The 26,075-nt window shown below is 39.9% G+C and overlaps 1 protein-coding gene across 1 annotated transcript; it reads left to right on the forward strand.

The window, feature by feature from the left end:
- Nucleotides 1–6,118: 6,118 nt before the first annotated feature.
- On the forward strand, nt 6,119–25,751 carry cotl1 (coactosin-like F-actin binding protein 1). Its single transcript, XM_043706641.1, has 4 exons — nt 6,119–6,522; nt 6,628–6,710; nt 8,327–8,484; nt 25,244–25,751. Exons 1-4 carry the CDS (start codon nt 6,446–6,448, stop codon nt 25,352–25,354), a joined length of 429 nt encoding a protein of 142 aa, XP_043562576.1. The 5' UTR covers nt 6,119–6,445; the 3' UTR covers nt 25,355–25,751.
- Nucleotides 25,752–26,075: the final 324 nt, after the last annotated feature.

Consider the following 26,075-nt stretch of genomic DNA (forward strand, 5'->3'; position numbering starts at 1 on the left):
ATTTTACCCACACTATTCTAAAAGCCATTGATTGTCAAATTTATCAATCTCTGCTTTAAATCTACTCAAAGACTCTGGAGTACAAAATTCCAAAGATTACCCAACCTCTGAATAAAAATATTTCTCCATATCTTGATCCAAAATGGCATCCCTCTTAAACTGTGCCTCTGGTTCTTGAATCCACAAACCAGCAAATCATCTACCCCCTCTATCTGTTTAAGTATTTTGATAATGAGATCAATTCTCATTCTTCTGAGCTTTAGAAAATATGGGCCCAGTTTGTCCAACATATTCATAGGTCAAACCCATCATCACAGGAACAAGTCTGATGAATCTTCATTGTACACTCTTCATGGTACTCCTTCTATGACAACAATATCTTTCCTGAGGTAAGGAGACCTAAACAGCACAAAGTACATCAGGTGTAGTCTAACCTAGGTCATATAAAATGAAGCAAGACTTCTCTACTCCTGTGCTCAACTGCTCTTGGGATAAAGACTAACATTCCATTTGCCTATCTGATTTGTTGCACCTGTGTATTCGCCTTGAATGACTTATTGACAATGATTCCCAAATCCCTTTGCAAATCTAAACTTTACAGCTTCTCATCATTTAAGTCATATTCTGCACAGCATTTCCTCCCATCATAGATAACCTCACATTTTTTCCACATTATATTCCATCTCCCATATTTTGCCCCATTACTAAGCCTGTCTAAATCCTTTTTAAAATGTCTTATATCTTCCTTGTTGCATGCATTCCTGCTTAGCTTTGTATCATCTGCACACTGGGAAATATTACATTTGGTCCCATTGTTCAAATTGTTGATATAGATATATGTATATAGAAATATTGCAAATACCTGGGGTTCAAGTAATGGTCCTTATAGTACTCCATTAGTCACAGTCTGCTATCGCGAGAATGGCCTAGTTATTCCTACTTTTGTTCTATCAGTTCACCAAACCTTAATCCAGTACATTGCCTCCTCTATCATGTGCTCTAATTTTGCCAACCAACCACCTATGGGAGATCTTACAAAAGCCTTCTCCATTCATTGACTCCCCTTTATCAATTTTGTTGGTAATATCTTCAAAGAAGCCAAATTTGATTATTCATTCACAAATCCATTCTGATTTTGTCCAATTAGATCATTTGTATTCAAATGTCCACTTATCACACGCTTTATGATCGGGTCTATCAATTTTCCTTAATATGATGGAAAGCTGGTGAGTCTATAGTTATAATGTCAGAAATGCAGCAGCCAATTTGCAGCACAAGACCCCACAAACAACAATGAGATAATGACCAATTAACATAATGTCTTGGCGATGTTTGAGAAATATTCACCAGGGCATGGGATTATCTCCTCTGTTCTTTATAATAATGGCAGGTCAGATCTGAAAGGCAGCACTTCTCACAATGTATCATTCCCTCAACACTGCTCTGAAACACTTGATCGGTACTCTATCCACAAACATCCACTCCCTCCACCACCAACACTTAATGGTGTGTCTAATCTACAAGATACACGACTCACATTCACCAACGATGCTCAGACCTTCCCAATCCATAACTACCACCATCTAGAAGTACAAGGGCAGCAGATAAATGGGAACATTACCACCTTCAAGTTCTCCTCCAAGATACTCACCGTCCTGATGTCAAAATATATTGCTATTCCTTCACTGATGCAGGATCAAGATCCTTGAATTCTTTCCCTAATGGCATTGTTGGTCAACCTACAGCAGATGGGACTGGAGCAGTTCAAGAAGGCAGTCCACCATCATCTTCTCAAGGGCAACTAGGGACAGGCAATTAATGCTGGCCAGCAGTGATACCCACACCCCACAAATAAAAAGAAAATCTTAGAATGTGAAGTTACAACTTTCTGACAGAAACCTGAGTTCATTCAATCATAAATGGGAGTAGAAGTAGTTCATCTGGCACATTGAACTGGCTCTACCATTCAATAAGATATGGCTGATATAAAATTTGAGTCTTTAGTCGACAAAGGGATACAGATGGCTCAAGTCAATGGACAGAAGCTTTTCAATTAAAGTATAATGTGGTGGTTATGAGTATGTGGTATAATGTGGTGGTTATGAGGTAGTTCACTTTGGCTGGAAAAAAATGGAAAAGCAGAACAGCATTTTGATGGAGGAAGACTGCAAAATGCTGCATTACAGAAACATGCATGAATCCTTATGCATGAATCCCAAAAAACACACAGATAGAATAAATAATTAGACGGGTCAATAGAACATTTGTCTTTTCTGCAAAGGGGATGAGTTTAGAAGTTAGGACAGCTTGCTACAACAAGTCTTGTTCATGATTTCGGTGGGACCACACCTCGAGTACTGCAAATTGCATTGATCGAGGAGAAAGTGAGGTCTGCAGATGCTGGAGATCAAAGTTGAAACTTTATTGCTGGAACAGCACAGCAGGTCAGGCAGCATCCAGGGAACAGGAGATTCGACGTTTCGGGCACAGGCCCTTCTTCAGGATTCCTGAAGAAGGGCCTGTGCCCGAAACGTCGAATCTCCTGTTCCCTGGATGCTGCCTGACCTGCTGTGCTGTTCCAGCAATAAAGTTTCAAAATTGCATTGATCTCCTTACTGCGTGAGGACGTCATTCCAAGAAAGTTCACTAGGCTGATTTCTGGGATGAAAGTGTTGTCTTATGAGGAAAGATTGAACATATGGGTCAAAAGTATCAAAAGTAAAACAAGGCTTGGGGGTGTGAAGTAAGGTTCTGAGTAGGTCTTGACAAGAAAATCATGAGATTATCTTTCTCCTTGTGTGGGAATCTCAAATTGGAGGGATAATTTCACAATGAGGGATCTCCTACTGAGATGAGAAAGATTGTTTTATTTTAGTGGGACCATTATAGTTGGAAGTCTCTTCTCCAGAGATTTGGAGGTGCCGATGTTGGACTGGGGTGGACAAAGTTAAAAATCACACTATAGCAGGTTATGGTTCTGTTGGACTATAACCTGGTGTTGTGTGATTTTTAGCTTCTCCAGAGAGCAATGGAGACTGGGTCATTGAATGTATTCAGGGCTGTGTTAGATTCTTGATCAACAAAGTTGTCCAGGGTTATGGGAAAAGGTAAGTAAGTCAAATGTTACCACTAAAACTATTTCCAGTTGTAGGAGCCCAGAACAAGGGGACTTAACCTTAAAGTTAGTTGTGGCATTAAGAAGCACTTCTTCATAAAATGGAGATTAGCAATTTCTTCAAGCTGTTGAGCTAAGATTAATTGAACAGTGTTCGGTAAGGTCATCAAGAACTGTGAAACTAATTGAATTGAATTGAATTGAATTTATTGTCATGTGTACCGAGGCACAGTGTAAAGTTTTGTCTTGCGAGCAATATAGACAGATCACAGAGTTAAGTAGCATAGATAGTAAATAATAGGTAAACAGCAGCAAAGACAAAAACACAGGTACAGGCAAATGTTAAGAGTTTGTGAGTCCATTCAATATTCTAACAACAGTAGGGTAGAAACTGGTTTGAAACTAGCTGGTGTGTGTGTTCAGGCTTCTGTACCTTCTCCGCGATGGTAGAGGTTGTAGAAAAACATTGCCAGGATGGGATGGATCTTTGAGAATGATAGCAGCCTTTCCTTGACAGTGGGCCTGGTAGATGGATTCTATAGATGGGAGGTTGGCCCTTGTGATTGTCCAGGCCGAGTTCACCACTTTCTATAACCGTCTCCGATCTTGAATGTTACAGTTGTCACACCAGGTAGTTATACATCCAGGCAGAATGCTGTCGATGGCACACCTATAAATGTTGCCAAGGGTATTCGCCATCATGTCAAATTTCCTCGGCTGTCTGAGGAAGAAGGGACATTGTTGGGCCTTTGTAGCCAGTGCATCCACATGAAGAGTCCAAGACAGCTTGTTGTGGATGACCACTCCCAGGAGCTTGACATTCTCCACTCGTTCCACCTCTGTGCTGTTAATGTGTTGGGGGCATAAGTAACATCCCGCCAAAAGTCAATAATGAGTTCCTTGGTTTTGCCGGCATTGAGAGCTCGGTTGTTCTCAGTGCACCATTTTTCCAGGTGTTCTACCTCCCATCTGTAGTCTGTTTTGTCGCCATCTGAGATTCAACCGACAATGGTGGTGTCGTCAGTGAACTTGTAAATGGCATTAGTCTGGTATTTGGTGACGCAGTCATGGGTATACAGTGCGTACAGTGGGGGGCTGAGTACGCACCACTGGGGGCTCCAGTGTTGAAATGTTATTGAAAGGATGAAATGTTGTCCCCAATCTTCAATGATTGTGGCCTGTGGGTCAGGAAACTGAGGATCCAGTTGCAGAGAGTGGGGCTTAGTCCAAGGTCACTAAGTTTAGCAATCAGTCTTGAGGGGATAATAGTGTTGAAGGCTGAACTGTAGTCAATGAGTAGGATTCTAACATTACTGTTCTTGGTGTCAAGATGTTCTAGGGAGGAGTGAAGGGCAAGTGATATGGCATCTGACATGGATATGTTGGTCCGACAGGTAAATTGGAGTGGGTCAAGAGTAGTGAGAAGAAAGTGAGGTCTGCAGATGCTGGAGATCAGAGATGGAAATGTGTTGCTGGAAAAGCACAGCAGGTCAGGCAGCATCTAGGGAACAGGAGAATCGACGCAATAGTCCTTCTTCAGGGCTAATGCCCGAAACGTCGATTCTCCTGTTCCCTAGATGCTGCCTGACCTGCTGCGCTTTTCCAGCAACACATTTCCAAGAGTAGTGAGAGGCTGGAGTTGATTAATGCCATGATCAGCCTTTCAAAGTACTTCACGACCACCAAAGTTAGGGCCACTGGGTGGTAGTCATTGAGACAGGCTGCATGAGCCTTCTTAGGCACAGGGATGATGTTGGCCCTCTTGAAACAGGCAGGGACAGTGGCCTGCTGCAGGGAGAGGTTGAAGATGTCCGAGAAGACCTCTGCCAGTTGATCTGCACATGCTCTGAGTGCACGGCCTGGTACTCCGTCTGGTCCCATCGCTTTCATAAACTAAAGTTTGTAGATGGAAATGCAATACAGATAAGTGATGATTGGAGTAAATTAATGAACAGTTTGAAGAGGCTGAATGGCCATTCTTTCCTGACAATGGTGGTGTCGTCAGTGAACTTGTAAATGGCATTAGTCTGGTATTTGGTGACGCAGTCATGGGTATACAGTGCGTACAGTGGGGGGCTGAGTACGCACCACTGGGGGCTCCAGTGTTGAAATGTTATTGAAAGGATGAAATGTTGTCCCCAATCTTCAATGATTGTGGCCTGTGGGTCAGGAAACTGAGGATCCAGTTGCAGAGAGTGGGGCTTAGTCCAAGGTCACTAAGTTTAGCAATCAGTCTTGAGGGGATAATAGTGTTGAAGGCTGAACTGTAGCCAATGAGTAGGATTCTAACATTGCTGTTCTTGGTGTCAAGATGTTCTAGGGAGGAGTGAAGGACAAGTGATATGGCATCTGACATGGATATGTTGGTCCGACAGGTAAATTGGAGTGGGTCAAGAGTAGTGAGAGGCTGGAGTTGATTAATGCCATGACCAGCCTTTCAAAGTACTTCACGACCACCAAAGTTAGGGCCACTGGGTGGTAGTCATTGAGACTTGCTGCATGAGCCTTCTTAGGCACAGGGATGATGTTGGCCCTCTTGAAACAGGCAGGGACAGTGACCTGCTGCAGGGAGAGGTTGAAGATGTCCGAGAAGATCTCTGCCAGTTGATCTGCACATGCTCTGAGTGCACGGCCTGGTACTCTGTCTGGTCCCATCGCTTTCATAAACTAAAGTTTGTAGATGGAAATGCAATACAGGTAAGTGATGATTGGAGTAAATTAATGAACAGTTTGAAGAGGCTGAATGGCCATTCTTTCCTATTCAGGTTAAGGCATGTAACTTGCCATTTGGATGAGGTTGGTATCCATAAAATCCATAACCAAAACTTTTGAAATGGAAATAAAATCCCAGAAAATTGGACGGGGTGGAATGGCGTGGGGTGTGGGATTCACTTGGGTTATCACCCTACACCCTTAGCATTTGACTTAAGCGGTAGGTTCCTGGGAAACCTGCATTCTCCCTTCTGAATTCCAACAGGGGGAGACAACCATGCTCAGCGGCCACTCAGATCAGAATTAAGGAGGCAAAGTGAGTTGATCATGACAGACGGAAATACGACATCACCAACGCCCAAAGCCGGTAAAAAGGGGTTGAGATGCATCCGCTAAAGCCGCTTGCATTTATCTGCAACCTCATAGCGGGAGCTTCCTAATCTATGCCTGAGCCGTGTTATCGGATACTGTGGGAGCTGCAGTAAAAAACCAGCCGCAGCGTTCCTACGAACTACAGCCTTTTTATTATCCTTGCTTTTGCTCTTCTCTTAGTCCATTGATAGTCGGATCAGGGATTTGTTATACAGAAGTTCGCCAGCTGACTCACCTATCGCTCAAATGGCTACGAAGATAGATAAAGATGCGTGCAGAGAGTCTTATAACCTCGTCCGGGATGATAACAACGATGTCAATTGGTTCGTTTTAACCCAAATCTGCCTCACTGACCTGTAATTATGCAAACTTCATGTTTTTTTATAAAGAAAATCTAACAGTGTGCATGTGTATCTCTTCCTTTGCAGGGTTATTTTTAAATACGATGGACACCTTATTGTTCCCGATTCACAAGGCACAAATTACGAGGACTTTAAACTTCATTGCACAAGTAAGATTTAGGGCTTTTCTTTTTAAAGAAGCAAGATGTAAACGCCATTTGTTCTCGATTTATTCATGTTTGGTGTGTGCAGCATCCATCTCATGGAAGGAAGGAGATAGCTCGCCTGCCTCCGAAAACACTGCAATGTGAGAGATCACTTCGTTGTGTGATGCTTTGTAGTCGCAAAGAAAAGAGGGTATAATCTCAGGTTAGCCTGCATCTGGAGAACTGCAGTCCCAACAGAAATGATCATTTCTAATCCACGTTCCCCACCAATATGCCGATGGTTCAGCTTTTCCGCACTATGTATCCAACGCCAGGTTAACCATTAACCAGGCTGGGCTGGACTGTCCTCCGGTTTAACATCTCAATGGAAGGGGTGCGCATGTTTCTTAAACCAGGGAGAAAATTATTTGACAAATCTAAAACAACGTTTTAAACAACAGCTTTTTTAAAATATCTGAATGATCATTCACTATGCAATCAATGTGTGTTTTAAAGGGGGCGTTTGAAAAATCATTTATTTAAATACTAAATATTCATCACTTTTTATTAATTCTTAGAGTAGCCCACTGCTACGACGTCAGCCGACTAAAGCTGTTTTTTTAACCTCAGGAAGAAATGTGCGTTAAATTAGCTCCCAGATATGTTTTGTTACCAGTTTAAAGTTTGCGATTAAATTGTAACTTTTTCTTTAAAAAGGTGTGGTTCTCCACTGGGGAACTGTTCAGCGCCTACTTTTGGTTCCTTGTTCCTCTAAGCGCTGAAATCAGCTGATCTCCCTTAAATATTTAATAAATTTTTTTGACTTAAAAGACATTTTAAAAACCAATTATTTTTTATGGTCCGAATTCCGAAGATTGGAATTTTATGTTGTGATGCTTTAATTGACCATAAATGTAAAATAGTTTAGCTGCATTGAACTGCAAACGTTAATCAGGATTTAACTGTTGGGCAACTTCATTTGTCTTAGGAAGGAACCATTTTGTTAAAAGAAAATTTGCATTTGAAACTAAGTGATTTGATGTTTGCAAACGTTTACTATTTTAATTTCCATTTTGAAAGATCTATGAAGAGTAGATTTAAGATCATTTTCTATTACTATTGGATAGTTTGAGTTGATCCCAAAGATAGTTGAGATTTTGCTGCTTTTTTTTGTGCTGACCTTCATTACCCATCACAAGTGGGTGTGGGGATATATGACTCTGAGCAAGACATGAGTCAGAAGTTGGAGCCCAGTTTCTTTTCCCTTTTGGGGATTGGTACAAATGCTTAATGTCTTGTCATCCTATAAGCATTGCATGTTGGCACACATTCTGCAACACCTTCAAGAAGTAGCTGTGACAAGTTATCCCTTCACTTTTCAGACTTCTGCCTTTGTCTTATGTGCTTTAAATCTTTTGGTCATTAATGAAAGAATAAGTGTTAGAAACAGGTAATGATTTATTAGCGAATACATTCTGCCTCTTTTTTTTGTTTTATTTTAAAAAAAAATGTGCAGCACCTAAAACTCTAAGATAAACTAGAAGCACTCAACATCAATAGAGAGAACAGCCTTGCTGATGCTTATTGATAAGTAATTATACTCCAAATGGAGGTCCTTCTAATTTACTGCCATTCTGCAGGTGACTGTATTTTGTTCGGGTTTCATCGAATCATCACTGGGGATGCCATGAGCAAACGTGCCAAGTTTGCTCTTATCACCTGGATTGGGGATGGTGTTGCTGTGCTGCAGAGAGCCAAAGTCAGCACTGATAAGAGTTTGGTGAAGGAAGTAGTACAGGTATGTCATTAGCATTGGTTGATTTTTCTTTTCAGACTTCTTAAACCCTTTTCAATAGGCGGCTTTGCTCTCCAGTACAACTGCAAGTTAACCACTTATGATGTTTGAACTAATGAAATATTATAATATGGCGAAGATATAGAAAATCTGGTGTAGATTTGTAGGATGCCTTTGTTGCGCAAAAAAAAAATTGACTGTGCCCTAACATCTATAGATGCCAAGAGAAGCTTAATTCTTCTGTAGTTGCATTAGGAATGGCCCAGTAAAACATAAGGGCTTTTCAAATGCAGCTACATTTCACTCGTCCAAGCTATGTCTTCCTATGTTTCGTGATGACTCATTGAGCTGAGTGTGTGTGTGTGTGTGTGTATATGTATTCTGCTCTTTTTTAATATCTAACTGGTGTGCAGAATGACCATTAACCAGTTGAACACTTTAATAGTTTGTTAATCTTATTCATTCTAACCAACCAGCTTGCTTAGTTACTTCAAATAAAAGTTGCTATTCAGTAAGCTATTAATATAAATATAGGCAGGGGTGGTGTTTCTCTTGAGGAGAAACTAATAAAATACTGTACTGCCTGCCTTTGAAAAATCCTAGCTTAAAATATTAAATCTCCATTAAAAAAAAAGCTTTAGGGCTACAGACCCTGTATTGAAATTTTTAAAAGCATTTTACAATGTGGCTTGTTCTGTCAGCGATAGATTTATGATTTAGACTTTCTCTCAACACTATAGTATCTACAGAGAAAGGCAGTTTCCATTAGCAGACAGTCTCTAATGAATCATAACCTGCTCTCCCAAACATCTTTTGTGTGAGATAGCATGCCACAGGAGTAGTAATTAACTTTAATTGTAATGTAACCCACTAGGGATTAAATAGAATGTTTATCATGTGGACTACTATATTTGTCTTCACAATTTATTTTTTACAAGTTACATGATTATTTGGAAGCAAGACATATCAAGTAAATAGTACAAGTGATTTGACCAGTTTTAATATATATTTACATATATTATTTCTTGCACCATCTAATTATATTAAAAATAACTTGCGGCAATTCTTTAATGGACTTCTGTGCATTAATACATGAGCAATTAATTTGCTCTTTCATACTAGCTCAGAATTTTTAGTGCCTCCTGTTCCACGAATTGGCCACAGAGGTTAAGTAGGCAGTTTATGGTTAAGCCCAAGAAGGCTCTGAAAAAGTTGTTTAATTTATACTAGAATTTTGTGCACTTATGTAAATATAAAATGGTAAATAACATTGGTAGCCTACAGCTACACAACAACATGGGAATATGATGTCATGGTGTTTAGAGATTTGGTTCGAAAGGATGTGACCTTTGTTACTAAATATTCTTTGAGTAAAACGTGATCAGGAAAGATCTGGAGTGAGAAGGAGAGGTGACTATTGATTTTAAGAAGAATATTAGTACTGGAGAATGTGGATGCCCTGGAGAGACTAAAGAGAAACCATTTCGTTAAACTTCATAAACCGTGGAGGTACCAGTATACTAAGTATGCTATTTAGATCAACAAGGAGGGAAGACGTGGAGGGGCAAAAGGAAGAAATAGTAATGATGATAGGAGTCTTTCTTCCATTTGCCATATGTCTGCTGGGAAAACCAAAAAAAAAGACAAACGGGGAAAAGAGATATGAAGTATTAGTGAGTTTTGAGAAGATTTGTAGCTCAGATTGAGGTTCAGGATGTAGCTTTGCTCACTGAATTGGAAGGTTCGTTTTCAGGCGTTTCATCACCATACTAGGTAACGTCATCAGTGAGCCTCTGGATGAAGCATGGATGTCATGGCCGGCTTTCTGTTTGTGTTTCGGTTCCCTAAATAGAAAGCGGGCCATTCCACTAGTGCTTCATCCAGAGGCTCACTGATGATGTTACCTAGTATGGTGACGAAATGTCTGAAAACAAACCTTCCAGCTCAGTGAGCAAACCTACATCCAGAATTATGAAGTATGCTTGAGCACATTTTCTTGCTTGGTACATGTGTCCTACCCAGGAAAAATTGATAGTTCTATCATCTGGTTCTGATGAGTGAGGTAATTAGTGTCAGTAGGGGGAGCATTTAGAGGACCGTGATCACAATACCAAAATTTTTAAGTTGGCTTTAGAAAAGATGAGCAATCATGTGAAAAATCTTAATCGGATGCTGGAAACCAGTGTCTAGATTAGTGGTGCTGGAAAAGCACAGCAGGTCAGGCAGCTTCTGAGGAGCAGGACTTTTGCCAGAAATGTCGATTTTTTCCTGCTCCTCGGATGCTGCCTGATCGGCTGTGCTTTTCCAGCACCACTCTAATCTAGGCTTGTTTATCAAGTCCAAACTAGAGTGTTTTGTTTCCCTGGTTGTCTCCTGCAGAATTAGGAGTTTAGATATCAGTCAACAAGTGCAAATTGCATACAAGTAAGGGGAATGTGATTTCTATAATCATAGAGCCATCGAATCTCCACAATGTGGAAACCAGGTCATTCAGCTCATCAAATCCACACTCTCTTCCTCCAGAGAGTATCCCATCTGAACGCCGCCCCCCCCACTCCATCCATCCCTGTAACCGTGCATTCCCCATTGCTCATCCACCCAGCATCTTTGGACTCTGGAAGGAAACCAGAGCACCTGGAGGAAACCCATGCAGACACCGGGATAACGTGTAAACTCCACACGGTCTTTCCTGTTGTTTGGACTGTTTGCAGAATGGAAGGGCTAGTTGTTTCAGATGTTCCTGAGGAAATAGTTGTGTAGCATTTCACATGTTCAATAAGGGCAAGATTTTGTTTTTTTTTAATGTAGGTGCAAAGGGTTATCTACCCAAGGTAGGTCTCTTCCTTATTTCTGCTCTCCCTTTGTTATGCAGATGACTATGATTTATTGCCTAGAGGGCAATTGAGAGTAGAAAAAGACAGCAGATTTCCTTCCTTAGAGGACATTAGTGAATTTACAATGATTGACAGCAGTTGCATGAAGGCCATCTGGCTAGATTTTGAATTCCAATTCTTGCTGATTTTAAGTTTCCCCCATCTGCCATGGTGGGACTCGAACTAGTGACCCCAGAACATTTAGGAGTTAAGGTGGCTCAGTGGTTAGCACTGCTGTCTTGCCCACCAGAGACCTAGGTTTAATTCCAGCCTTAAGCAACTGTCTGTCTGTGTGGAGTTTGCAAATTCTCCCCATGTCTAGTGGGTTTGCACCAGGTGCTCCAGTTTTCTCCCATAGTCCAAACATGTGCAGGTTAGGTGGATTGTCTGTGCTAAATTGCCCTGTAATATCAGGGGTGTATAAATTAGGTGAATTAGCCCTGGCTATTAAGAGGATGGGGTCAAGGTAAGGGCCTGTGTCTGGATGGGATGCTATTCGGAAGGCCAGTGCAGACTCAATGGACAGAACAGGACTCTTTTTTTTTTCGACACTTTATGGACTCTATGAATTACTTAACAGCTGACATTACCACTCCAGCACTGTCTCCTTGTTTTAGAGGTCACTCTGAAAAAGCTGTTCATACTATTTAAAGTGTCAGTTGGTTAATGAAACTGAAAATCCACTATTAATTTGACATTTTAAATAATTGAGCAAAATGACAGAATGCTTGGAATACTTGGGGGTTTAGAACTGTTACAGTGCATATTATAGTGGTGTGCACTGCCTCTGTATCACTGGTGGATGGATGCCAATTATGTGTGTTGCATTGTCTTGGAAGGTGCCAAACATCATAAATGTTGGAGCTGTACTCTGCAGATAAGTGGCAATGTATAGAACCCCTACGGTGTGGGAAAAATGCCCTTCGGCCCAAAAGGTCCACACTGATCCTCAGTACCTTGCCCAAACCCATTACCCCGACTAGTGCACCTAACCTACACATCCCTGAACACGGGCAATTTAACATGGCCAATTTACCTAACCTGCACATCTTGCGATTGTGGGAAGAAACTGGAGCAGCTGGAGGAAACCGAGACAGACACTGATAGAATGTGCAAACTCCACACAGACAGTGACCTGTGGCTGGAATCAAACCCCGGTCCTCGGTGCTATGAGGCATAGTGCTAATTACTGAGCCACTGCTGCCTAAGTATTCCATATCCAACTCCTGACTTGTGAAGGTGGGGGGCAGGCATGGGCGACAGGAGGTGATTTACCCACTGAGATAATTCCTAACTTCTGTTTATATGGCCAATCACATTCTGTTTCTGGTCAATGATAAGGTCTGGGATGTTGATGGTGGAGGATTCAGTGATGGTGGTGCTAATGAACATCTAGGTAATGGTTCAATTCTCACAAGTATGGACACAGATGTTAATTGTCATTTATCAGCACAAGCCTGTTGAGATCTTGCTGCAAATGGCCATGGACTGCTATAATATATGGGGAATGTTTATGAAGTTGGACCTTGTGTAATCGTCAGTGACTGTCTGTCTACTTTGGAGCTTTATGAAGGAGGACAGTTAATTGAAGCATTTGGAGATGTTTGGGTTCGAGAACATGACCTGGAGGAGAGCTGTTGTGCCAGAAGACCTGGTTCCAACACCATACCTGCCCAACACACTTTTTTTTTTACCCCTCCCCCCGCACACGCACATGTAATAACAACCTGTCTGAATTTATTGATTCAAAATATCTCACCTTGATGTCACTCTGTTAAATGCTGCTTTTGATGAAGAGCATTCACCCTCGTTTCCCTATAGAGGTCAGCTGTTTTGTCCATGCTTGTTCCAAGCCATAACAAGGCCTGGTGTTGAGTAGTGCAGTGGATCCCAAACTAGGAGTCAATGAGCAGATTATACCATTGCAAGTACCATTTGATAAGTGATGACTTCTTCCTATCACTTAAATGATTGACTGATGGGGTGGTAATTGGACAAATTGAATTTGTCCTTCTTTATGTGCACAGCACTAACCTAGACAATTTTCCGAATTTTCAGGGTGATATCAGCGTGATAGCTATACTAGAATAAATTGGCTGGAGGTCCACCCCAGCTTTGGAACACCAGTCCTCTGTTTTGTTGCTGGAATGTTGTCAGGAGTTAGTCTTTGCATTGTCTGAATTCTTTGGCTGTATCTTGGTCTCACATTGATGGCATCAAATGATGGACAGGCATCTGACATGGGAAAAGTGAGATGGCTTTTCTGCCTGAAGGTAAATGCAGATGTTTCAGCAGTGTAATTTGCAGAAGGAAAACTAAAACTAAAGCTATGTCAGCTAAACAACAAAGTATGTAGGGCAATTGTGGCTACACAAAAATCGTTTAGCCGTGTTAAGAGTAAGAAAACCAAAAATATCGTATTGAGGGCTAATGAAAGGTTCTCTAGCAGATACATTATATTCAATAAATGATTTGTACTAATGTTAACTGAAATTAATAACGTAGATACTCAAATTATTCTGTCCAAGATAATAAACCTTAAAATAGATGAGTGCTGGCCCAGATGAAATGTGCCAAGAGTCCTTAAAGGGACAATTGTAATGCAGGCACTGTATATTTTTAATAGTTTACTGGAGTCAAATTTGTATAACTGCAGTGGCTGGATATTAATTGTTCCATATTTAAAAAAGGTACAGCCAGGTAAGCACAGCCCGTTAACTAGACTTCAGAAATGGGTAAGCTTTTGTTTTCAAGCATGTTTTCTGTCGTAATTAGCCCCCATCCTTGATGAGAGATGGCACCTGGACGTGAAGTTTTGTATTGCAAATGTAATTTTACTTTTATGATTTAAACAATGAGGGCAGTCATGTCAAGTGTGTGCATGGACTTCCAATACATTTTTGACACTCTCTTGCAAATATTTGTTCCATGTAAGAATCTTGTGTAATTGGAGAGAATTTACTACAACTGAATGCCCATAGTCAAGGATTTTTGGATTTGGATTTGTTTTCTGACCAATTACCAACAGCCCCCAGCTAGGGTCTCTGTTTGGGCCTTTCAGTTTGTAACTTTGTCCAAGCTGTAATTAAAAGGTAGTAGACAAAAAGCCATTCAGGTTGGAAATTGAACAAAGTAGTGTTAGGCATGTAGAACATATTCAAATACAGAAAGCAGTTTTCAAATTATGGGGGCTATTACTGTATATACTCATGAAAAAATCAAATTTTTTTTAAGGTTTGAATTTATGGGGTCGACTATTACATGGATACTACTTTGAGCTGAAATTCATGCTACAGTCCAAAATACCGTATCATTAGCAGAAGTCCAATTGACCTCTAAATGAATAAAGAAAAACACAACAAATTACAGTAAACTGACCTGATGCATCTTAGATGTTTGTGCCACATTGGTGTGAATTGTATATCAATAGCATGAAAAAATTAATTTCCTTGAACATTTTATATACAGGATAATACCTTGACTCTCAAATATTAATGTTATCTGTGAAGAACTAGAGTCGACAATTACACAAGGTATATGGAAAATTCTAGGTTTTGGGGCCAAAAGTAGGGGGTCAACTTTTACAGGAGATTAACTTTTACTTGAGTATATACAGTAATTTGTTTGTCAAGTGATGTTTATCTCCAGCAAATATAGTGTTGTGCATGTAGGGAGAACTAAAAATATACTTGCACCTTAGGGAACAAAAGTGAAAGCAGTATTGAAGGAAACTCTAAACAAAAGAGCCGAACTCATGAGGTGAGTGATTGCCTTTGGCATCACTTAGTTGAGTATTGCATCAAGGAATCCTAACAAAATAGAACTGGGAATAAATTTGACTAATTTGATTTATACTTTTTGATATAACAAGGTGACTAAATTTTGTGCAGCCGAGTTACTTCAACTAGATTGGTTAGGGAGGGTTGAGGGTCACCATTGGGTTATCTGGGGGTCTGTGTTTTTCTCCCAATTCTTCAGAGTGGTCGGCCTGTGAAATGAATTGCAGGTTCAAGTGGTGAATGTTGACCTTTCTGTTTGCATAGAAGGGTAAACTTGAACTTTCTTAACCAATACAGCAATCCTATTACACGAGTCCTAAGTACATTGTCATCATTGTGGTTTCCTCGGATAGTTTGGGTTGCGCCAAATGATTAGGAAGTTGGGTATAGATGAAGGGCTTATGCCCGAAACATCGATTTGGACACTGCTTGACCTGCGCTTTTCCAGCAACACATTTTTCGGCTATAGATAATTTGTGACTGGATGTGACTAGCTTTGTTTCTGTCTGGTTACATTGCTCAGTATGGCTAGTGGGTGCCAAATAATACATTGCAATTCTAAAGGAGCATGTTTCATGAACCAATTGGTGTTTTCCTGCTCAATACTTTGGATTCAAATTTAGATTTCTATTTGGAATGTTGTGGCCTCTCTAAAAATTCCACTAAGTAAAACAATGTTGTATTTGTGCAACAGCTTTTTGTGTAAGCAAGGATTCCAAGATTCTTTACGGGAACATTGGCTGGATGTCATTCCCTACAAATCTTTAAAACAAAAATAAGGTGGCCAGGTTAGAAAAGAAATGCTTAAGCACTTCAAGAAACTGAGCTTGCGTAGAAATCCAGCACTTGCGACTGGGCACCTGAAGGTCTGGCCACCAGCTATGATGTGATTTTTAAAATTGAGAATGGTCTGGAAGCCACAGTTTGAGTACATAAATCACTAAGGACGTGGGGCTAAAGGCTATGGAAACTGAGGGCTGAGGCTGTGGAGGGATTTTAAAATGGAGGATGAGAATTTAAAAATCAAGATGTTGATTGTCCAATCCCTTTGTTTAGGTTAGTGAGTGGAAGAACACTGCTTACTGTGAGTTAAGACACTGCTTGAAATTGTATGGAAGGTAGAATGTAGGAGACCAGTCAGGGGTGTGTTGGGATAGTTGAATCAAGTATGTTTTGGGTAGAGACAGTGAAGCTGGAAATATTATGGAAATCAGTTTTTTTTATTTCTAGTCATTCATGAGACATGGGCTTTGGCTGGTCCAGCATTTTAATGTCCATCCCGAGTCATCCTTGCCATGATGGTGAACTGTTGTTTTGAACTGCTGCAGTCCAGTTAGTTTAAGTAGACTCAAGAAGCTGTGAAGGAGGGAGTTCCAGGATTTTGACCCAATGACTGGCGGTATGTTGATATATTTCCAAGTCAGGATGGTGAGTGCTATTTGCTATCCATGTCCTTTTTTTTAAATGGAAGTGGTCATGGGTTTGGAAGGCATTGTCTAAGGAGCCTTGCTGAATTACTGTGGTGCATCTTGTACAGCTGCTACAGCCTGTCAGGGTGTGAATGGTAGTTGATTTGTTTGCCAATAAAGTGGGTTACTTTCTCCAGATTGTGTCCTGCTTCCTGAGTGGGGAAATTCCGTTTCATTCCTAATTTGTGCCTGGTAGATGGTGGACAGATTTACAGGAGTCAGGAGGGAATTTACTTGCTATAGGATTCCTAGCCTCTGACTTGCTCTTGAAACCGCTGTAATTTTCATTGGTTAGTCTTGTTCAGTTTTTGTTTTTCATCAATAGTAATCCCTTGGATGTTTAGTTTTGCTGGGCTCCTGTGTTGTCACATTCTGCCCTTGACATCACAGTAGTATTTGGCAATTACGCTTTTTTATTCCCCCTTTTGTCCAGGTTTGAACCAAAGTTGTAATGAGGTCTGGAGCTGAAAGGCCCTGACTGCTCACTGACATTCAGTTTGGTTTCATGTCATTGCTAGCAAGTACTGCATTGTTAATTTAAACCCCTTCCATCAGTTTACTGAGAGAGAAGACTGATGGGACAGAAATTGGTTGGGTTAAATGGGTCCAGCATTTTGAGTATAGGGCAGAACCTGTGCAATCTTGCACATTATCAGGTAGATGCCAGCATTGTAGCTCTATTGGAACACTTGGCCAGGGGCTAGCAAGTTCTGGAGTGCAAGTCTCCAGTCTTATTTCTGGAATACAATAGACTGTGTGTATTCTTTGTAATTTAAATGCCTTCAGTTTTTTTTCTGATCATTTTGGAGTGAATCAAATTGGCTGAAGACTGGCACCCTTGGAAGAAGCAGAGTTGTATCAAATATCTGGCATTTCCAGCTGAAGATCACTGCACATACTTCAGTCTTGTCTTTTCGCACTGATATTCTGGCTCTCCCATCATTGGAGAGAATGATACTTATGGAGTACCTTCTTCTAGTGAGTTACTTACTGATTCACCCACCATTTGTGACTGGATGTTCAAGACTGCAGAATTTAAATCTGATCTGTTGGAAGAGAAGAATTAGCTGCTTATGCTGTTTTGGCAAGAAAGTGTTGTGGAGTAGCTTAAATCAGATTGGCACTCCCTGGTGCAGCTCCTGGCAAGGCATTTTGTACTCTGTTGGATAATAACGCTAGAGTGGACAATATGCTGGGCTATGAGCTTGCTGAAGTCCAGTTGAGTTATGAGGTCTGTCCCATTTTAGCACTGTGAAAGTGCAGTAAACCTAGAGTATCTTTGCTGTGAAGACAGGACTTGTTAACATAAGGACTGTGTGGTGGTCACTCCTACCATTACTGCCATAAGCTGATGCACCTGTAGCAGACAGATTTGGTGAAGATGAGTATGTATGGATTTGTTTTTACTTCTTGGTTCCTTTGGCACCTACCATGAACATTTTTAAGCAGCTATGACTTGAAGGCAACAGCATATGGAAGCTCATTTCTAAAGCACATGTAACACAGATTGTGAACAGGCTAGAATAATCTTGAACTTTTCCTGGGAAAAGGGATGGCGTCTGTATCAAATAAAAGGGTGTCTTCAATAGTGTCTTCAATTTTCTTGAGTGGAGGAAATTTATTGCTACTGCAGTGCTAGCTTTCTGATACACTGTAGGACTCTAGAAATGTGGTGAAGTAAAGTTGGTGTCTTATGTGCACAGATGAAAACCTAATTCTGTGCTTTTGAACATTGTTCTGGAGGTAGCATTCAACTGAGAAATCATAGTGATTTAAGGAGAGAATCTTGTGGGATGTTGGAGATGATAGATCAGGAAGAGCAGCCATTGCAAGTGACTCTGACTTTTTGGATGTGTGAGAATGGATTTACATGAATGCAGTTCAACTGTACAGAAGTGTGTCTTGGAGGCAGACGATGTGATCACCCATTTCAAAGGTTGTAAATTTGTTTTGAAGCCCAAGGAAGGAATGTTTAGCTTTGTCACAGCAACATAGAATGGAATTTGTGACTCTGAGAGCTGATTCTGTACTGTTAGTTGAGGAAACCAAATTGCAATGAATCAAAGATGTAGTTCTGGGAAAGTTGGCAATGGATTTGGAAGCCAGTAATTCTGAAGGATATCATTATGGCCGAGGAGGCATTTAATCATCATCTGTCAGTGGGAGGGTGTTTTTGCAGCATGACTGGTTTACATGGGCAATTTCTATTGTTAATGTGAAAATAGTGCTATGTGATTTTAAAATAAGGACAGAGCTTAAAATGGGGACTAAAGTGTGGCTGGAAGCAGGGGGCAAGAGTGAGAGTTTAAGTTCTTAGCACTTTTTAACAGCAGTTCTGTGGTGGGAGGTATCTATTCAAAATGAATATTTTGCCCCCCTCAAGATTGGGGTAGGTGCTGTCATGGCATGGTTCATGAAGAGTCTGGAGGCTTTTAGTAAGGAAATGGCCTTGAGAATGCAGATGTAGAAATGAGACGTATAAAGAAGTGAGCATTGGATAATATTTTTGGAAGCAGTGTCATATTAGAGGAAACTAGGAACTGAGGAAAACTGAGGGGATATTGATGCATGTATGTAAATGCACAACTTGACTGAATAAGGTTGGTGAGCTACCATTATAAATGATCAAGTGGGACTATGATGTAATAGCAGTGACTGTAACGTTGTTTTAAAATGGAACACTGGACACCAAATAGTCATCAATTCAAGTGATCAGAAAAGACTGGAGGGAAAAGTGGGGGTCAGTTAGTATTACTTATTAAGGAAGAGTTTTTTTATTTGAAATGGGAAAGGACAGATCCATTTGGTTAGATTAAGGATTTCCAAGAACATGCCATGATGACTCTAATGCGGGGAATTCCATAAGCTTCCGAATTCAAAGTATGCCAATATAATTTCCAGTGTAACTGTGTTCAGAGATGTTGTTACACCTATCTGGAGCAAGTGGGACTTGAGTTAGGACTTCTGGATCAGAGCTGGGACACTACCATTGCACCACAACTGCATCCCCCTTCAAGTTTGCCTAAACTGTACTGGTGCTATTGGACTTAAATGGAAGGGTGGGGTCTCTGAAATGTGGGAAGACTTCTGTGACTAGAGCACTGAACATCTAAGAGGGATTGCAGGATCTGGTCCTAGGAACAGTGGGCCAAGTGTATGTTGGACAGCCCTTGAGTAAAAGTCATCCTGGTATCATTAGGGTTGGATTAGCAATACAGATAACAAGTAACAATCTAAAATAGAATCAATCAATCAGGATGTTGCAGGGGTGTTGGGAGGGTGTGGTGGGGAGGGCAAGTGGGCAGTGAGTGGGAAGAAGGTTGAACCAGGGTAAAGTGGAACCAAAGATTGATAGGAAACTGAACAATGAGATATTTAAGGTAGGTTCCAACATGTTGGGAAATCTGATGTTTCTTGGTTTTTGTAAGAGATAAAACGCAAAATGTGCATCATGCACATTGGGTGAATTGAAGTGAGAATTTGGTTGAATACAATAGATTGAGTTGGAGATGAGCAGAAAAATATCTCTGGCAGAATGAGAATAGAAGTGCAGTTAACATGAAGGTGAAGCAAAAATATTGTCATGCAAACAGTCAGTGGGTATTAATAGCTGGTAAAGGGCTTGATAAAGGTGCAGGGAAAAGCTAGAAGACAAATGAATTAAGGAAGCAGAAACTGACACAACATCCATGGAAGTGGAGCTGATGGAACAGGCTGAATAGGTTGTTTTTTTAAAAACCACATTAACATGGATGAGGTGGCACTGATAAAGGATTTATGGAAAGGTTGGCTGTACTTGTTGCAAATGGATTTCCTCCGGATGGCTGTATCCCAGATTGCTGAAGGAATTTGGAGTTGAGATTGTGGGAGGACTTGCCATAATCTTTCAAACTTTCCTGAATATTGGGGCAGTACTTGAAGAGTGGATGAGAAGCAGGGGTGTACTGCTTCTATCACTGGCCAGGTAAGACAGACCCAGGCTCATGCTGTGCAACTGTGGCTTTCACCTATTCCATGATGGAATTAAAATCCCATGTATAAGTATGGAATTTCAAAGAAATTAGTTTACTGGAGCCCATGAATCCATTGTTAATTTTGTCACTTAAAGGAAAATCTGGGTCATTATTGTATTTTGATGGAAGAACTGTTTACCAGGTCTGTCCTGTGTGTATCTCCAGAATGACAGCAGTATGATTGATTGATTTTATAATGTCTGAAATGGCTTCAAAAGCTATTCTGTCAGTCATGTATGAAAGGATCAGGATTCCTTGGTGGGTTGGTTTTGCTCTCATGCTTAAGCCTTTGTCTGCTGTTCAATCATTTTATCTGTTGCAGGTAGATGTTGAATCTAGAGGGATAAAGACATCAATCTACAAGACCTTTTTTTTTTAACAGATTTTATTAAAACTATTTAATCTATCTTCTTGCTCTGAAATCTGCATGTATGTGGACCTTGAACATGAAAGATTTTTGAAATTTTAGACTGGGTTCTGTACAATTTTAAAAAAAAATGTTCAAGGAAATGTTTTATAATCACAACTTTCCAAGTTGACACTGACCTATTGTTTTAAAGAAAAAAAATGAGGTGTGGTGAAATGAGGGAGCCAGTCTACTCCTTGCCTGATTGTAACCAGATGCATTTGTTTTCTGTTGCTCTGACTGCAATTCTCAACTTTTTTCTTTATTCAGTTCCACTCATGCACTCTCTACAGTACTTGATATCCAAGTTAGATACGTGGAACTCCAAAAAGCTTCTTTGTTTTGTTTCTACTTGGCAATGTAAATTGCTATGGGTTGTAAATCTGTGATTGTGAAGGGAAGTTCAAACAATCCTACACCAGCCAGGCAAATATAGAGAGGTGGGGGTCTGATACGAAAGTGTGCTTCTGAAAGGCAAGTTTTTTTATATAGCTGTGGACAAATGATGCCAATTTAAACTAGGGAAGTGATGAATTGGGATATCGACTAATTGGCTTCAACCTAGAAGAGGGCTCCAGGGGTGTTGGAGTAGATTTCACAAAAATTGTGCCGAATGTAGCAGCAAGAAAGAATGATACACAGATCTTGGGTTGTGGATATTTTAAATCAACCTGTGCAGAGATGTTATTGCACTCCTTTTGGAAAAGGTGAGATTGAACCCAGTCCTCCTGGTTCTGCATTATGGGATCCCTTAGATCTTGGATTGTACACTCGAATGAATTCGGCAGAAATAGAAGATAAGTCTGCTCAAGATACTAGTGCAGCTACACCATGACAAGAATTGCATATTTCAATGTGTTTCAGAAATACCATGCATGAAAATAAAAATGGTACACCAGAGATAGTTTAGTCTCGGTGTGTTATTTGTGGGAGTGAAAACCTCGCTCTGGAAAGAAGGGCTTCTGTTGATCTTCAAATTTGTGCAGTTTGTTTATTAATTTCACTTTCCACAGAACCAGCAAAAACAACCTCTGACTTGAAAGGTGAGGGGCATAGAACATTTTGATGCTAGTAGGAAATTAATTCCCCAGAGGGAAGGGGTGGAGATTAAAGTGCATGAGAGGTTTTGGGATTTGGAAATAGCCAGAAAGACCCTGTTCACTTAGGAACCTGCATTTTTTTGTGTTCCTGAGTACAGCTAATTTTCCTCCTCCACTTCCCCAGTATATTCGTCTCCCTGGTATCTTGCTGTGCTGCTTCAATATATTTATGGACTAGCTTTTTTTTTCAAAAGTGCAGACATTGCACATTGTAATTGGTGAACAAATGGCCCACTCAATTTGATCACTACTCAGCACCCTTAATTTTATACAAATGTGTAATTGATTTAATGCTCGTGAATTGTGTAGAAATTTCAAACTGTAGCTACCAAATAATAATAACATGAAATGGAATGTAGCCCAATGTAATGTGTAAGATGTGCTACAGGCAACTACTTCAGAATGTTTTTAAATCACCCTTTCCAATAATGTTGCTACTGTAATTTTATAGCAGTTAAAAATAATTTTGTCATTCACTTGTAGCTTGGAGAAAACTCAGACATAAACAGCTTGGAAAGAAAATAAATATAGCAAACAATTAAAACTTGTTCCTTGGAAACTAATTATGAGCTGAGGTTTTTGTTGACTAGAGCTTCTGCAAGAAGTAGGATATGTGCGTTTTACAAAAGTACAATTTGTGTTCATTGTGCAGAGTAAATTAACATGAGTATCAGAGCCTCTGCTAGCAAAACGCAACCATTCTGTCACTTACAATGCTGCTTTTGTAACCAATAATAAATGGGTCAAAAAAACCGGATGGCCAGAATTTATAAAATACTGAATGAGACTTGATGCTGAACCTGATGTTAGCATTTCTCCAGTTTACTGCTTAGACTACTTTCACCAAATTTGAAATATTCATGAGTTACCATAACAATAAAGTAATTGATTATAAAATTAGAAAACTTTTTGAATTTTCTTTCACCCAAAGGGCGATTTCAGTCTTGGAATTCACTGCCTTAAAGTGTAGCTGAGGTATGAACCTTCATTTGCATTTAGGAAAAAATCTTGTTTGAAAATGTGCATTTGCAGTGCTGTGAATTCAACAAGATTATTGGCCTTGAGCTGGGAAATGGGATGAAATTGCATAGGCCCCACATTTTGTCTGAATGGTGATCTTCGTTTATGATTGTATACAGAATGAGCTGACTCTTGGATATGGGAGGTCATGCGCTAAATATTTAGTAACATTGTACAATTCATTGTTGTTTTCCTATAAACATTTTAGCGGCACAGTGGCTCAATGATTAGCACTGCTGCCTCATAGTGCTAGGTACCCAGGTTTGATTCCAGCCTTGGGTGACTGTGTGTGGAGCTTGCACATTCTCCTTTGTCTGTGTGGGTTTCGTCTGGGTGCTCCAGTTTCTTCCCATATTCCAAAGATGTGCAGGTCAGATGAATTGGCCATTCTAAATTGCCCATAGTGTTAGGTGCATTAATCAAAGAGAAATAGGTCTGGGTGGGTTACTCTTTGGAGGGTCAGTGTGGACATGTTGAGCTGAAGGGCCTGTTTCCATGCTGTAGGGAATCTAATCTAATCATTTTAACTTCCGTTCACTGACATCTAAGTAACAGTTCCTTGTGTATATTTTAAAGTATTTTGTCAATATAACAAATGTTTTATTTATGCATTGTATTAAGTCAATAAATAATTGATCAGGCCTTGTATAGAACAGATTGGTATATTTGTGATCTCCGAGGAGAAAGTAAGGGCTGCAGATCAGAGCTGAAAATGTGTTGCTGGAAAAGCGCAGCAGGTCAGACAGCATACAAGGAACAGGAGAATCGACGTTTCGGGCATAAGCCCTTCTTCAGGAATGATTCCAGCAACACATTTTCAGCTCATACTTGTGATCTCCCACTGGATGAACACGAGTCAACAATAATACATTAAGCCTTTCAACCTAACATTTAAAATTACTGGAGTGTGGTTTATATAAATCATTAATTTCCAAAAAGCAAATTATTACTTTTGTTCCAGTTTTGGAGGTAAAATGCTTTTGAGGTTCAATATCATAGATACCCCTTGGCTCACAGGTTGCTTTTTCTCCCAAAGCTATTTTAACAATTCATTTTATTCATGCATTGTTAATTTCTATGAATATTCTAAACTGGAATTGTTTGGCATCATTTTGCTACTTGAAATATTTTTCCAAGTTCTACTTAATTTGCGATGCTGATAGATTTTATACAGGTGGTGTGAATTGTATAATCATTTTATTAACCTAAACCATCTCAATGTAAATCTAGATCTGTGTGCATTATTGGGCTTTGGGCCGTTCTGTGTCAATTCCATTTACGTGTGGTTTTGAAAACTTGATTTTCTTTTAAATGTGGTAGCAGAAATAGAAATGGAAATTGGTTGGTTGAAAGACTTCAATGTTTTTGAGGGGTCTATAGTAGAGAGTTATGTGGGAGAAGGGGAAATTGTATTGCAACCTCTCTGAGGAAGGAGCCACTCATACCCTTTGGGAAGAAATAAACCAGATATGGACAACAGTTCCTATACATGGCAGTGGATTGTGGTACGAAATATTACATGCATGTGCATTTGAATGCTTGGTTGAATTTAATTGTGTGGAAATCCATACCTATATGGATTTGTTCATAATTAATATACCAACATTTATTTTTTAAGTCTTTTTGAAATGGAGTTCAAGTTGACTGAATACAAGATTGTCACTAGTGCACAATAGGCTTAATATGCAACCAAAATATACACAAGTCTTTGGACTGTTGTTAATTTTCTGTAGTAATCCTGATTTTCCTGATTTTTTTTTTTCAAAGTTGCTTTTACAAATGAATAGTTGCTCAGATAATGAGATGCATTTCAGCTTTTTTTTTTGCTTGTGGGATTTGAATTCAATGTGTATTTTAGCTCTAACAATCTAATTAAGAAAGCATTTTCACCTTTTTATTTTCCAAGGTCTTGAGCCATTGAGGTCATTTAACTCTCTGGCCCAGACTTTTGACAGTTTTTGTTTCTCCAGAATTGAACACTGGGTATAATGTGCATTTGGTTTGAAATGCTTTGACGCTGGTAATCTTGGGGGAGTCAACTGTGTATCAGGTGCATAAGTCATTGTGAAATCTTTCATTTCATTCTTTTTTTTATCTTGTAGAATTTCGCTAAGGAGTTTGTCATCTGTGACCAACAAGAATTGGCTGAGGAATACATCAAACAGGAACTAGAGAAAACTGGAGGAGCCAATTATGATGCACAACTTGAATGAAGTGTATTAGCAACCTTCTACCTGCTGCTTGGCTATAAGGATGTGGGAAAAAATTGGATGGCTATATAGTTGCACCTCTACCCACAGCAACCCCCAAGGGACATTGTAGTCATTCAGCATTGTGAATGCCCTCTTAAATTTAGTTTGGAGGTGCATGTAAGAGTCCACCGGCACAGTCAAAAGCTTTTCATCAGTTTATTTGTTTGTTTTTGTTTCAAATTGTGGTTGACACAATTTTTCTTCCCAAATGGTCCTAGGAGGAGATTACTTATTTTGTTTCAATTTTTATATGCAAGTTTGCCAAGGCTCCTTGTTGTGGAAAGATGTCTATTGGAGGAGGTTTGGGGGTAATAGATGGTGGTGATGCATTCTCAAATAAATTTTTTCAAAAACAAAACGTGTTTTTATTTTAATAAAGCAACTTTTAATGATCCTGGAGCTACAAGCTATTAACCTTAATTGTGCTTACGAGATGTGGTAGCAGCACTTTGGCTAGCAATGGTTGCTGTGGTAACTGTAACTTGATGGTAGGATTGCATTTTTTTTACTAGTGTCCCCTGGATAGTAACTGCCTCAATCCATTTTAAATGATGAAATCCCATTTTGCTCCTGCCTCATGATAGAATTTCATACCACTGGTTGTTCTATTCCGTAACCTTGCTGAGTGAACTGGTAAAATTCCAAGGATTAAAATTCTACCCACAAATATGCAGAAGCTAAA

This window comes from Chiloscyllium plagiosum, chromosome 17 (assembly GCF_004010195.1).
Source record: "Chiloscyllium plagiosum isolate BGI_BamShark_2017 chromosome 17, ASM401019v2, whole genome shotgun sequence".
Lineage (NCBI taxonomy): Eukaryota > Metazoa > Chordata > Chondrichthyes > Orectolobiformes > Hemiscylliidae > Chiloscyllium > Chiloscyllium plagiosum.